The sequence below is a fragment of the Montipora foliosa genome, chromosome 13, assembly GCF_036669935.1.
Source record: "Montipora foliosa isolate CH-2021 chromosome 13, ASM3666993v2, whole genome shotgun sequence".
NCBI classification, from domain to species: domain Eukaryota; kingdom Metazoa; phylum Cnidaria; class Anthozoa; order Scleractinia; family Acroporidae; genus Montipora; species Montipora foliosa.
In genome coordinates this window covers 30,909,518-30,923,154 of record NC_090881.1, presented here as the reverse complement: position 1 = coordinate 30,923,154, position 13,637 = coordinate 30,909,518, and the positions used below count along the sequence as shown (strand labels likewise).

The 13,637-nt window shown below is 39.1% G+C and overlaps 1 protein-coding gene and 2 long non-coding RNA genes across 11 annotated transcripts in view; 2 read left to right on the top strand and 1 right to left on the bottom strand.

The window, feature by feature from the left end:
- LOC137982907 (uncharacterized) overlaps positions 1–8,082 on the bottom strand; it is a 17,290-nt gene extending 9,208 nt beyond the window's left edge. For all 6 annotated transcript variants that reach the window (XR_011118858.1, XR_011118853.1, XR_011118854.1 and 3 more), the window contains exons 1-5: positions 7,913–8,082; positions 7,765–7,805; positions 4,202–6,658; positions 4,042–4,079; positions 74–2,625 (exon numbers count right to left, since the gene is read on the bottom strand). This is a non-coding gene — a long non-coding RNA (uncharacterized lncRNA). The remainder of the gene's footprint in view (positions 1–73; positions 2,626–4,041; positions 4,080–4,201; positions 6,659–7,764; positions 7,806–7,912) is intronic.
- The window catches only part of LOC137982913 (uncharacterized), a 46,410-nt gene that overhangs the window by 25,201 nt on the left and 7,572 nt on the right, over positions 1–13,637 (top strand). The window lies entirely within an intron of this gene.
- LOC137982902 (uncharacterized) lies at positions 8,328–10,835 on the top strand. Of its 4 annotated transcripts, XR_011118851.1 has the most exons (5): positions 9,274–9,532; positions 9,637–9,772; positions 9,862–10,016; positions 10,107–10,187; positions 10,400–10,835. XR_011118851.1 is itself a non-coding variant. In XM_068830068.1 (4 exons), exons 1-4 carry the CDS (start codon positions 8,343–8,345, stop codon positions 10,402–10,404), a joined length of 408 nt encoding a protein of 135 aa, XP_068686169.1. In that variant the 5' UTR covers positions 8,328–8,342; the 3' UTR covers positions 10,405–10,835. The 4 variants fall into 4 exon arrangements, 2 of the variants coding, with proteins under 2 accessions (XP_068686169.1, XP_068686170.1); XM_068830068.1 differs by lacking the exons at positions 9,274–9,532; positions 9,637–9,772 and adding an exon at positions 8,328–8,509; XM_068830069.1 differs by lacking the exon at positions 9,637–9,772.

Sequence of the window (13,637 nt, the reverse complement as noted above, 5' to 3'; positions counted from 1 at the left end):
TTCGATAGGACTTTCCCATATTGATTGCTGAAAGCGCGATTTCCTGACCTTCAAGCTACTCCATCATTCACACCTTTGGTGATGAATTTTATGAAGATCATTGTGATTGTAATTGCCGCCTGTTGCATTTTTTGTGGCCCTGTAAGACGCGCCAATGTCAGCACTTTCGATTCGTGGTAACCAAAATCATTTCTGCTTGTGAAGCACGTTCAGCGTCTATTTTGGTCCACGTCGCGCAAACAACATTGCATTGTTTTTGGTAACTGTCTATGTGTGCGTCAGTGGGTGGGAACAATATCACATGTAATCATTTCACGCTCTTATTCAATGAAGCATTCTTTTCCTTCGTCTTTTCTAACTAATAGGTGGCGATTGGTTGTTTCCATTGCGAACTTGAACAACCATTGGCTTCTCTATGGGCTTAATGAACGTCTCAGATGCCAATTTCTGAGGAAAACGACAATCCATGCCGGGCAAATGGGACTCGCTGAAACTCTTTCGTGCGATTTTTAACATTAACCTTGAGTTGACACAACCTCGTCTGTCGCACTGATCGACATCTTGGAACATATCATATCTCGATACGGCATAAACAAGGGCATAATTTGTCAGAAATGCACCTAATTAGATACACGCATAATTTTGACATCCAACACGAAGTGTCCGTTTAAGTCAAATGGAAAGCGCCCTAATGGCCAGGGGGAACTGACGGGCCAGACAGGGCATTTGGTAGGGCTAACTCTACAACGCTTTCAAATAAACACACTTCGAGGATGATATGTTCTCCTCCAGGAGAATGCGAGGGATTATCATGCTAGTGTCTCTTCAAAATTGTTGCATTTTCTATTCAAAATGACTGATCTGGCCGGCCAGTTCTGACAAAAGGAAAGCGCCCTCAGCACTTGCTAACTATTTCTAGCAATGAGGTCATGGTAAAGGGTAGCGTTATTTTTAGTTTCGGGTAAATGCAGCTGCTTATCGTTACTTGAGGAACAGCATTTTTGGGACACTTTTTGGCGTTCATTGTCTGTGTCCCGAGACACGATTGATGTTGAAGTTAAGGGGGGAAGCTTATTGAAATCAACGCGCTTATAATTAGCGCCATTTCTGGACATAACAGAAATGCAGGGTTTTTTTCAAGAGGTTCACTCAATTGATTGCAGAACTAAAAGGGATTTCTTTTATTTTGTGTTGCGTTTTTCTTTTGCTTTCAGTCTGGTCTCTAGGCTTCCTTATTCATTTATGTCATTAATGAGTTCTACGTTTTTGGAAAGATCATTTAGAAAAGTTAGTATAAATTGTATCGCGACATGCGGCTAGAACGCGCTACCAGTTGGACAATCATTTGATACGCTCCAGCGTGTTCGTCTCGATGAATGCGCTTGAACTCTCATAATTTTCGTTGTATTTAATCCAATCTCAGAGAAAACAAGACACTAATGAACTTCCCTCGTCACTGAACATGTTAAAGATCGTATATTCGCTTATCTTTTAAACATTGTGAGGCCGTTGATGGTCGTGCATATTCCCTGGGTTCAATTTTGCAGCATTCTTTGCAAATGCGCGTGTCTGACGTGTGCTTTACTATTTTCATAGTGTATGTTGACATTATAGCAATGATTGTAATTGCGCTTGTTGCATTTTTATGGCCCTGAAAACGTGCCCATCTCAGCACTTTTATTCATCGCAGCCGTAATGAGTTTTGCTTGCAAAGCATGATCAGCGTCTATTTTGGTCTACGTCACGCAACCAATATTGCATTGTTTATAGTAGATGTCGATGCGCACTGCCTGCCTCACGAGTAAACTGTAATCGAAGGTCTTTGATTCTTTAAAATGTGTGTTTGAGGACAAGCATTTAGACCTTGCTTGTTAAATTGCGCTATTCTTTTCAGGAAGTGTTTTCATGATGCATGTTACAAGGTCACTGTCACCCATGCAGACTGTGCGCTAGCAAATCTCATTCTTTCTGTTAGATAAACTTCTCGAGGCAGTTATTTATCAGAACAAGGTCGCAAAGAAGAAGACGTTTCGGTCAGTGGGTTGGAAAGATATCAACTGTGACCGTTTAACGGCCCTAGTCAATGAAGCATTCTTTTCCTTTGGTTTTGGTTGTTTTCACTACTGTGCTGGCTTGATTTGTTAAGCTCGTCTCGCGTCTCAGTTTCCAATTTTTCAGGGAAATGACAGTCCATATCAGGCAAATGAGACTCGCTCAAACTCTTTCCTGCGATTACCGTAATTTGGCACTAATGACATTGCAATCGATTTCCCCTTCCTCTCCTATTTTAAGGCAAACACCATGCATTGAAGTTGACGACGAAAACGTTTATATTTTTGCCCAGGATCCTTGTTACAATAAAATTGAGGACACTACACTATGAATTCCAGAGAGAATCGTTGATGACCACTCTTTTAACGCAAAACACCAAATACATTGCTATAAATTCAAGATAACATATTTGCTTGATGCTGTCTTCATCAACTACATTGAAAGTCGATCACTGCTTCAAAGTGACAAAGTTGCATCTCCCATGACTTCTACCGTCGTCCAAAATCATCTTGAAATCACAGCAATGTGTCTTGAACATCAAATTTTTCTATTGTCTTCTTCTTTTACCAGTACCTGCATGAAAGACCATTTAGAAGATCAAAATGTTATCTATGATGTTAATGTCAAATTAAACAACCCGAAGAACTGTTTGTAATTAAAACATGGGTCAGTTATTATTTAATACTGCACTGAAGTATTTTGCAACTGAATCTTCGAATTATAATTAAACAACTTTACGATTATGGAAAGTCAAAGTGTGTCTACCAGTAGGCTCCAGTTAAAGAACATGGACCAACTTTTGTAGATGTCATGGCCACTGTGATGTTTTTTTGGTTAGGCACTTCACTATTAAGGCGCGCAAATTATTTTGCAGTTCAATACTTGAAATTGCTTGATTGCAACAAACTATAAAATGGATGTGTGATACTAAGCCTCCCAAATCGTTACGTCGTGATACCTAATGGAATCGCAGAAAGTATAAGTGTTGTGCTTAAAAATCTTATGGCGAGTTATAGAACAGTTCTAACACTCATCGATTACCAAGACGTCATATTGATAAGTAAAAGTGAGTTTTTCTATCTAAGCACAAATGTCCATCCGAAAAACCATAGGTAATAGTCTATTAACTATGGAAAAACGGAGAGTTAGTAGTTCAAGAGAGAACTTAAGACAACAATTTTGAGAGGGAATGAAGTAATGTACTTTGGCTTTATTGTAAAACAGGTCATACTTTTTCTTCAAAAGGACAATGTTTCTCTACGGCATTGTTATTTACAATTGCTTCGTAAGCACATTTTGATACTAAGCCTCCCAAATCGTTATGTCGTGATACCTTATGGTATTGCAGAAAGTATAAATGTTGTATATAAAAATCTTACGGCGAGTTATAGAACAGGCCCCAGTTTTTCAAACGATGGATCGCGCTATCCGCTGGATAAATCACTATCCACTGGATAACTCAGTTGGTTTTGTTAGTGTTAATCCGCTGGATAGTGATTTATCCGGTGGATAGCGCTATCCAGCGTTTGCACACTCAAAGATTACCAAGACCTTATATTGATAAGTAAAAGTGGGTTTTTCTATTTAAGTACAAATGTCCAACCGAAAAACCGAGATTTATTAGTTCAAGAGAGAACTTAAGACGACAATTTTAAGAGAGAATTAAGTAATTTACTTTGTAAAACAGGTCATACTTCTTCTTTAGAACCATAAGCTTTCTCCACAGCATTGTTATTGAAAGTTGCTTTGTAAGCACATTTTGTTTGTAAAAGAGCATTCCGCGCCAAAATCCTCAGAAAGACGAGAGCACTTTCTCCTAGCGCTAGCGCAGCGCGAAACCCTAATTGCCTTTGTAAAGAGCCACGAAACAAATTATGGTCAGTTCTCTCTTTTTGGTGGCCCTCGTGAACGCCGTGTAATCTGGCGCCACAAACTGACAGTGAACGTTTAAATTTGACATATTATAGAAGCGAAAGATGGCGTACATACCTTCTGACTTTACGAGATGATGCAGTAATCTTTAAATACTATAGAAGAAATGGAAATCTAGGTTAGATGGTTAAAACGCAAGGAGGAAGACAGCGAAAAAAATAACAACTACGAGGCATCCCACGGGCTTTGATGTTTGGCGCGTGATCGATGTACGTACTTGAAGAATCCTTTGGTTTCGGCTTTGGAGGACAGTCTTTGTCGTCAGGCTCGTTACGTGGTGGTTGTTTGGGAGGCATGACGAAAGCCGACTTCGAACTCTGCTGAAATCTTGCCTTCAGTGAGGTCGAATTTAAGATCACGTGCTCTTATTAAGGCAAGCGTTGCGCATGGCTTTTTATAGTTGACAGCCAGTACGCAGCTATCAGAAAGGAAACAATGGAGCCTTGTTGTAAACACCAAAGAGCTGCATCCAATACCGATCCAATTGCAAAGAGCTGCGTGCGGCCTGTAAGACGCGCCAATGTCAGCACTTTCGATTCGTGGTAACCAAAATCATTTCTGCTTGTGAAGCACGTTCAGCGTCTATTTTCGTCCACTTCGCGCAAACAACATTGCATTGTTTTTGGTAACTGTCTATGTGTGCGTCAGTGGGTGGGAACAATATCACATGTAATCATTTCACGCTCTTATTCAATGAAGCATTCTTTTCCTTCGTCTTTTCTAACTAATATGTGGCGATTTATATTTTCCATTGCGAACTTGAACAACCATTGGCTTCTCTATGGGGTTGATGAACGTCTCAGATGCCAATTTCTGAGGAAAACGACAATCCATGGCGGGCAAATGAGACTCGCTGAAACTCTTTCGTGCGATTTTTAACATTAACCTTGAGTTGACACAACATCGTGTGTCGCACTGATCGACATCTTGGAACATATCATATCTCGATACGGCACAAACAAGGGGATAATTTGTCAGAAATGCACCTAATTAGATACATGCATAATTTTGACATCCAACACGAAGTGTCCGTTTAAGTCAAATGGAAAGCGCCCTTAGGGCAGGAGAGAATGCGAGGGATTATCATGCTAGTGTTTCTTCAAATTGTTGCATTTTCTATTCAAAATGACTGGTCTGGCCGGCCAGTTCTGACAAAAGGAAAGCGCGCTAAGCATTTGCTTCCTATTTCTAGCAATGAGGTCATGGTAAAGAGTAGCGTTATTTTCAGCTTCGGGTAAATGCAGCTGCTTATCGTTACTTGAGGAAGAGCATTTGTGGGACACTTTTTGGCGTTCATTGTCTGTGTTCCGAGACACGATTGATGTTGAAGTTAAGGGGGGACGCTTATTGAAATCAACGCGCGTATAATTAGGGCCATTTCTGGACATAACAGAAATGCAGGGATTCTTTTCAAGAGGTTCACTGAATTGATTGCAGAACTAAAAGGGATTTCTTTTATTTTGCATTGCGTTTTTCTTTTGCTTTCAGTCTGGTCTCTAGGTTTCCTTATTCATTTATTTCATTAATGAGATCTACGTTTTTGGAAAGATCATTTAGAAAAGTTAGTATAAATTGTACCGCAACATGCGGCTAGAACGCGCTACCAGTTGGACATTCATGTGATACGCTCCAGTGTGTTCGTCTCGATGAATGCGCTTGAACTCTCATAATTTTCATAGTATTTAATCCAATCTCAGAGAAAACAAGACACTAATGAACTTCCCTCGTCACTGAACATGTAAAAAATCGTATATTCGCTTATCTTTTAAACATTGTGAGGCCGTTGATGGTCGTGCATATTCCCTGGGTTCAATTTTGCAGCATTCTTTGAAAATTCGCGTGTCTGACGTGTGCTTTACTATTTTCATAGTGTATGTTGACATTATAGCAATGATTGTAATTGCGCTTGTTGCATTTTTATGGCCCTGAAAACGTGCCCATCTCAGCACTTTTTATTCATCGCAGCCGTAATCAGTTTTGCTTGCAAAGCATGATCAGCGTCTATTTTGGTTCACGTCACGCAACCAATATTGCATTGTTTATAGTAGATGTCGATGCGCACTGCCTGCCTCGCGAGTAAACTGTAATCGAAGATATTAGATTCTTTAAAATATGTGTTTTGAGGGCAAGCATTTAGACCTTGCTTTTTAACTGCGCGTCTCAGTTTCCAATTTTTCAGGGAAATGACAGTCCATAGCAGGCAAATGAGACTCGCTCAAACTCTTTCCTGCGATTACCGTAATTTGGCACTAATGACATTGCAATCGATTTCCCCTTGGATTTCTATGTATTACAATTTAGCGGATTACTGGTATAACCTTTCCTCTCCTATTTTAAGGCAAACACCATTCATTAAAGTTTACAATGAAAACGTTTATATCTTTGTCCAGGATCCTTGTTACAATAAAATTGAGGACACTACACTATGAATTCCAGAGAGCATCGTTGATGACCGATCTTTTAACGCGAAACACCAAATACATTGCTATAAATTCAAGATAACATATTTGCTTAATGCTGTATTCATCCACTACATTGAAAGTCGATCACTGCTTCAAAGTGACAAAGTTGCATCTCCCATGACTTCTACCGTCGTCCAAAATCATCTTTAAATTACAGCAATGTGTCTTCTTGAACATCTAATTTTTCTATTGTCCTCTTCTTTTACCAGTACCTGCATGAAAGACCATTTAGAAGATCAAAATGTTACCTTTGATGTTAATGTGAAATTAAACAACCCGAAGAACTGTTTGTAATTAAAAAATGGGTCAGGTATTATTTAATACTCCACTGAAGTATTTTTCAACTGAATCTTCGAATTATAAGTAAACAACTTTACGATTATGGAAAGTCAAAGTGTGTCTACCAGTAGGCTCCAGTTAAAGAACATGGACCAGCTTTCGTAGATGTCATGACCACTGTGATGTTTTTTTGGTTAAGCACTTCACTGTTAACGTGTGCAAATTATTTTTCAATACTTGAAATTGCTTGATTGCAACAAACTATAAAATGGATGTTTGATACCAAGCCTCCCAAATCGTTATGTCGTGATACCTAATGGAATCACAGAAAGTATAAATGTTGTACTTAAAAGTCTTATGGCGAGTTATAGAACAGTTCTAACACTCATCCATCACCAAGACGTAATATTGATAAGGAAAAGTGAGTTTTTCTATCTAAGTACAAATGTCCATCCGAGAACTTAAGACAAATTTTTGAGAGAGAATGAATTAATTTACTTTGGCTTTATTGTAAAACAGGTTATACTTTTCAAAAGCATGTTTCTCTACGGCATTGTTATTTACAATTGCTTCGTAAGCACATTTTGTTACCAGAGGTACCTTCCGTAGCGAAATCCTTAAAAACACGAGGGTGTTTAGTACTAACCCTGCTTGATCGTTATATGTGATACCAAATGGGATCGCATAGAGTATAAATGTTGTACACAAAAATCTTATGGCGAGTCATAGAACAGTTGTAACACTCGTCGATCACCAAGACGTTGCAATGATAAGTAAAAGTGATTTTTTCTATGTTAGTACAAAGAGGGAAGTTAAGACAACAGTTTAAAGACAGAATGAAGTAATCTACTTTGGCTTTATTGTAAAATAGGTCATACTTTTTCTTCAAAAGCATGTGTCTCTACGGTAATGTTATTTGCAATTGCTTCGTAAGCACATTTTGTTAGCAGAACCTTCCGTAGCGAAATCCTTAAAAACACGAGGAAAACAGTAACCTTTAAATTTGACATATTGCAGAAACGAAAGATATCGTACATACCTTCTGACTTTACAAGATGATGCACTGACATTCTTTATATCCTATAGAAGAAAGGGAAATGCAATTTAGATGGTTAAAACGCAAGGAAGAAGACAGCGGAAAAGTTAACAACCACGTGGCATCCTTGGCGCCTCATCAGTGTACGTACTCTGAGAATTGTCGTTAGATCCATAATTCGGCTTACGGTCTCTAGTCTGGGAAGGTGTTGGTTGTGTGGGATTCATGATGTACCCTAGTCCGAGAGGTTTTCCTTGGCGAAGAACACTAGCGAAGCAGCGAGAAGAGAAAACCCTTGGCTACCTTGGACTAGATCTGACTTTCATGCATACGCTAGCTGTCAAACTTGGCCAATGGCGACTTAGCAATCACGCTTGCCAATCAAATGAGAACCAATCATATTGATTTGCGTGTTTGTAAAAATATCAGCCAATCCGTGCCTCAGATTCAAGCCGAAGGTAACCAAAGGTTTTTCTCTTCTCTCGCATCTCAATAAAAACCTCTGGGACCAGGGTAGGCATGATGAACGTCGACTTCGATCTCTTTGGTGAATTTTGCCTTGAGAGAGGCATTGCGCATGAATGTTATCGTTGATAGCCATGACGCAGCTTTTAGTGAAGCCTAGTCCTAAACACAAAAGGGCTTCATCCAATACCGATCTAGTCGCAAACATCTGCGTGCTATCTGGGATTTTTGCTTACAAATCATTTTCACTGACACAACATCATTTCATCAGTTCACTCAAGCGGTGCGTATGGGCCATTGAATTGCGGTAACTCTAATCCGCGGTTGAGCGTCACTGGAGTCACAAGCCTTGTAGTCATTACCATCGGCTGCTGTTTCCTTCTGCTCTTTTTGTTGTTGTCGGTGTGCTGGTTTCTTGCTTTGTTTTTCGGTGCCATAGTGTTTGGAGAAAAGCGAACGAGAGGACTCATTGACAAAACAGGTCGCGCCTAATCGGTTGAAACTGCGTTAAACTAACTCGTCAATATCCAACTGATTCTTACCCTTACGCGTTCGAAATTACATCACGGCATCATCTTTTCTTGGAAAAGCGTCTTGTTAGTAACTTGCGTCTCAACAGAAGACCACACTAATGTTCCTCCCCCTTTTATTGTAATCGTTAGAAAGCAGTCGATGTCAGCGCTTTTCATTACGTTGATAGCCGCTACAGTGTCATTTTGGCACTGGCTGATCCTAGAGAAAGGGACGGAGGAAACTTCATTTGGGCTTTCCCGAAAGTAATTACTGAAATTTGCGCTTTCCAGAATTTCAAGCTACTTCATCATTCTCACCTTTAGCGATAAATTGATCAAATGACGGAATATGTTTATTTTGTCACCTTGGGTGGGCCTGTTCTTCAGCCAATTGCAACTGATCCACATGGGTTTGACACGAAATTGACAGTTTTTTCCTTATATGTAATGTAATTTCTTAGGAATACAAAGAAAAACTGTTGGAGACATAAAATGCGCTAGCAAAGCACTTTCGATGCCTTTTTTGAGTGCTTACCTAATTTTCTAGAACAATGTTCTTCTACCAGTTTTGCATCTGAAGGGCGCGCAACCCGAGTAAGTGCTTTTGTGGACGAAGTAATGCGCCGTGCCTTGTAAGCAATTTTAGACTTTCTTTGCAAGAGCTTGTAGCTATTTATCGAAATTTGTGCCGCTCCAGCTGAACGGTGGAGGCAGACTTCCTTAATGTTGATCTGGCTAAAGACGTATCGTCTCACTGAAAGATTCTCCGCTCCAATTTTTCAGTTTGTTGCGTGGTAAGCAACATTTCGTAATTTAAATTGCGTGCTTCGTCACTTTCATCCCCTTCTGCGCAATTAAGTCGTTTCACTTTCCAGCATGTGTTTCTTGTTTCTTTGAGGTGGTCAATGTTGATTGGTTGTTATATTGAGCACTTACGCCCTGAGCACGTTTGAGCGTATTCCTTACGAAGCAGTTTTCAAGGGCACAAAGTCCCCCACGCCGTGCCAAACATCCTGATTGGACGAAAGGGTTAAGTACGTGCTGGCTAATTGTCAGGGCTTTTTCCCGTAATTTCATTTCGTGTTGTTATATTTTGGGTTACCAAACTTCATTTAATTATCAGTCGTACTTCGCATCCAAACGCAATGGATCCAAGGGTTGAAAAGCTTCTAGAGGGCAAGTCGGACGTCGTTAAGTCTCAAGCCATTGTATTTGCTATAGCTTGCAGTTCGACGCGACCGACGCGGAACTCGAGCCCTGAACCTTCTAGTTTTCTCGGTGAGTTACTTTGTTGTTAGCCCATGCTTTGTTGGCTTCACGATTTCCCATCCAGAATCACTAAAACAGCATTTTATCCTAATTTCACAGGAAAACCCAGAAGGAACCGAACACCGGTTAAGGAGCCGAAATTTTCGTTCGAAGAATCAAGCGATGATGAAGAACTTTCGGGTAAGTGTTGATCCCCTTTCATATCTTTTTTCTTGACACAAATTACAACATTCTCATATCTTCGTAGATCGCCATTAATATATAGGTTGTTACTGAGGGGCGTTTTTTGCTATTTCTCTTTGTTTTTCATTCTGTCGTTTTCTCCATTATTAACGTATTGTGGTTTCTTTCTTCGCAACATTTTGACCAGTATCTTTCTTCTATTGTTGCAGAATGACACGTGAAAGTGAAATAACACATGGAGTGGCCGGCCAATATTCGTGTCTCAGAAAAGAGAGAAGCCAGTTTAGTTCGTTTAGGACAGTAAGCACTCGCGTGATGAAGATGCGTACATTGGGATTGTGTTGAGACACGAGTTTCGTGGACACTAATATGACTGAGTCAGGCTCGGTACTTTTCTGGTCAGTTGATGCAGACACGGTGCATGTCTAGTTTTCGTACAGAAAAAATGTATAATGCACAATCCATCTCGACCGTCTTGACCGTATTAAATATAGCTGTTCGCTAAAGCTTTAGTTATTATTTATTTTATGATTTTAATTCTTATCGGCACAGTGCCAACTGTAAGCGACTTCTGTGGATTCGACGCAATTGTAGTTTTTGATCCAACGTATTGTTTGCGTTTATGAATAAAACAGAATTCTCACAGCTTGCTTGATGTTCTTCCGTTCGTCTTGTCTACAATTAGTGGTATCGAATGGCCTTTTCTTGTTTTCAATTGCTCGCAAAATTTAGCCTTTTTTTCGATGTGGTCACAAAATTTCCTTACGTGCTGGGGCTCGCAAAATTTTCACGATGCTGGTATACTTGAATTTTAGGAGATTTTTGTGTAATATGAATCGTAAAAACCGAGTTGTCTCTTGCCGGGATAACCTATGATAAACTGTGAAGGGTTCGACTTTAATAAAATGTTGCAAGTTCAAAGTGTATTGTGTGTTCGATTTAGTCGCACTACTTGACATACTCAAACAAAAACATCCTATGAGACAAAAGTATTTGATGCTGGCGATAATTTCCAAGGTTGCCCCATGGCTTGGTGTTCTCGTCTTTTACTTAAGTTCTCGATGCGAACGCGAAGTTTTGATAGCTTCTCGTGATCACAAAAAAGGGTGCAGTTCTCGCATGCTCGGAAATGCTTTGAAAAAACCATTTGATACCCCAACAAGAGGACAAATTTACGCTGCCTTTCTGCTTTTATGTAGGCTTGTAAACAAAAAAACTCCAAAACCCTTCATAAAGATCCCATTTAAAACCGAAAGTCGAAACGGCAATTCTTATTTTTGGATATTTTGAACACAAGTCAACTTCGGAAACTCTATCGAAGGATACTCGCTTTCGAAAGAAAAAAAAACTACGTTTACGCTTATTAAAGTATTCTAATCTGATATGTTTTACTCGGTAAATAAAGCTTATCAAAAGTCGAAATTTCAAAAAGTATTTCAAGAAGAAGAAAAAATTCCCCGGCATGAGTTGTTAATACAAAAGGATAATTTTTCCTAATTATAAATACACATGACGAAATCATCGCTGTAAAAACAAGCGCTGTTGTTAAAATTTCCATGCGGTGAAATCAGTTCTTGGGATTTCCCCTTTTTTTCTTTAACACACCACATGTTGCAGAGCTACAAAAAGCGGTTTTTTAGACGAAGAAAAGATTAAAATGGCAAAAAGATCGAAAACTTGAGTAATCGCTCGCTTCATTCATCACAAGGCGTTCGTTACTGTTGTAAGAGAAGGAGCTGGGACCCTTTGTTCTTCAGTGTCATCCAATACTTAAAGCAAACAAGGGTTATTACGTATCCCTCGATTGTCCTCGTGGAATATGGCTGTTTACACGTTAAAAATGAACGATTAGAACTCCTTTAGGGACACTGTGGTGATGAGTACTTTCGCATCTCTGACGAACTTACAGTTGTGCTAATTTTATGCGTGTTTTCCTTGAACGCCGATTTGATTCGCGGAATTCGAGCTCTCTCTCAATGGACTACTTTTCGTTATGTTGTGTGCTTTGTTTCCAACAGCCCTCAAAGTGTCATTTTGGACCTCTGGTAATTTTTCAAATGGTTAAGGAGGGAGAAATAGTTTCTCCTTTTTTCGCACAAATAAACGTATTTTTTTCTGAGAAATAGTTACGAAATTTGGTCAGGGTATTTTATTACAAGTACCCAGCGATATACCTTAACAAACAGGACGTTGAAATCTTCCATACAGCGTTACGAGATAATGTTAGAAATAATCTCCAAAATATTTAAAATTCAACAAAATCTGTTGGCCAATGTTTACTGGAAAATCAGTATTTTTGAAATACGTTTCTTATTTTTTCCCACTTATATAGTTTGTTTTTTTTAAATTTTTAATAAATACATTCTAAGTTAATTTGAGTTAACAGGCAATGAATGAAAACAGTTTACTGTCTGGAAGCAGAGATATAAATGAGTGAGGTTGCAAAATCAGGAAAAATGAGGGGGTTACAAGATCAGCATTTTTGCTTGTGTCACTCACTCATTTGAGGCTGCACGTGCATGGAACTTCAGGCCAACATGTGACCATTAAGCTGTTTGTGCAACATTTTTGTAGTTTTCATGAATAGGAGATACATGTTTTTTCTTCCATCTAAGAATTAGAAGGAAAGTGAGCAAAAATCAGTGGTAGTTTTTTTTTATCTCTGGTTACCCATTTTGATTCATGAGCTGATGAGAGCAGCTTAAGTACTGCGTGTGTTGCTTATGCACATGTGCTTAGCTGAAAACCCTTTTGAGCTTCCCTAAAGACTGGAAAGTTTTGATGGATCTGAATCACTTACCTTGCATCAAAGGATTTTATTTAATTTCTAACACAAGCTAAGAAATTTGAGCTAACCGTTCTTAAATTGGTCATTCCATAAAATCCAGACTGTGGAGAATTTTCTTCCCCATCAAAACTGACTCTAAGTTAATAAGATCTGGGTAAATACCCTCAAAGGGGATAACCTCTGGTATCTCTCCCTTTCATTGTATTGTATTGACATGAAGAAAGGTCTGTTTCGTTTCGTTTCTTTTTTTCTTTCCTTCTACTTATGCTAACCTGAGACGGAGACATCGTTTTAGTCCTAATTGGGCAAAAGGTCAGCATTAGTCGAGTATTTGGGTGGTTTCCACAGTTTACTGACTGTTTTTTTTTTAAATTTGGTCCTTTCCTGTTGCTGGTCATTTAGACAGTAAATTATTTAGACACTTCAATTTTAGAAACAGAATCCTTTTTTTTCAATCCGGCAACAAAAGAAGAAATTATTGTTATTGCTCAATCATTTGCATCCAACAAAGCTGCAGGTTATGATAACATTCCAATGTCCCTCGTAAAGGAATCTATCCAATTAATCTCTGAACCTTTGGCTCACATTATTAACTTGTCAATTGCTCATGGCATTGTACCAGATCAAATGACGGTAGCACGGGTAATACCTTTATTCAA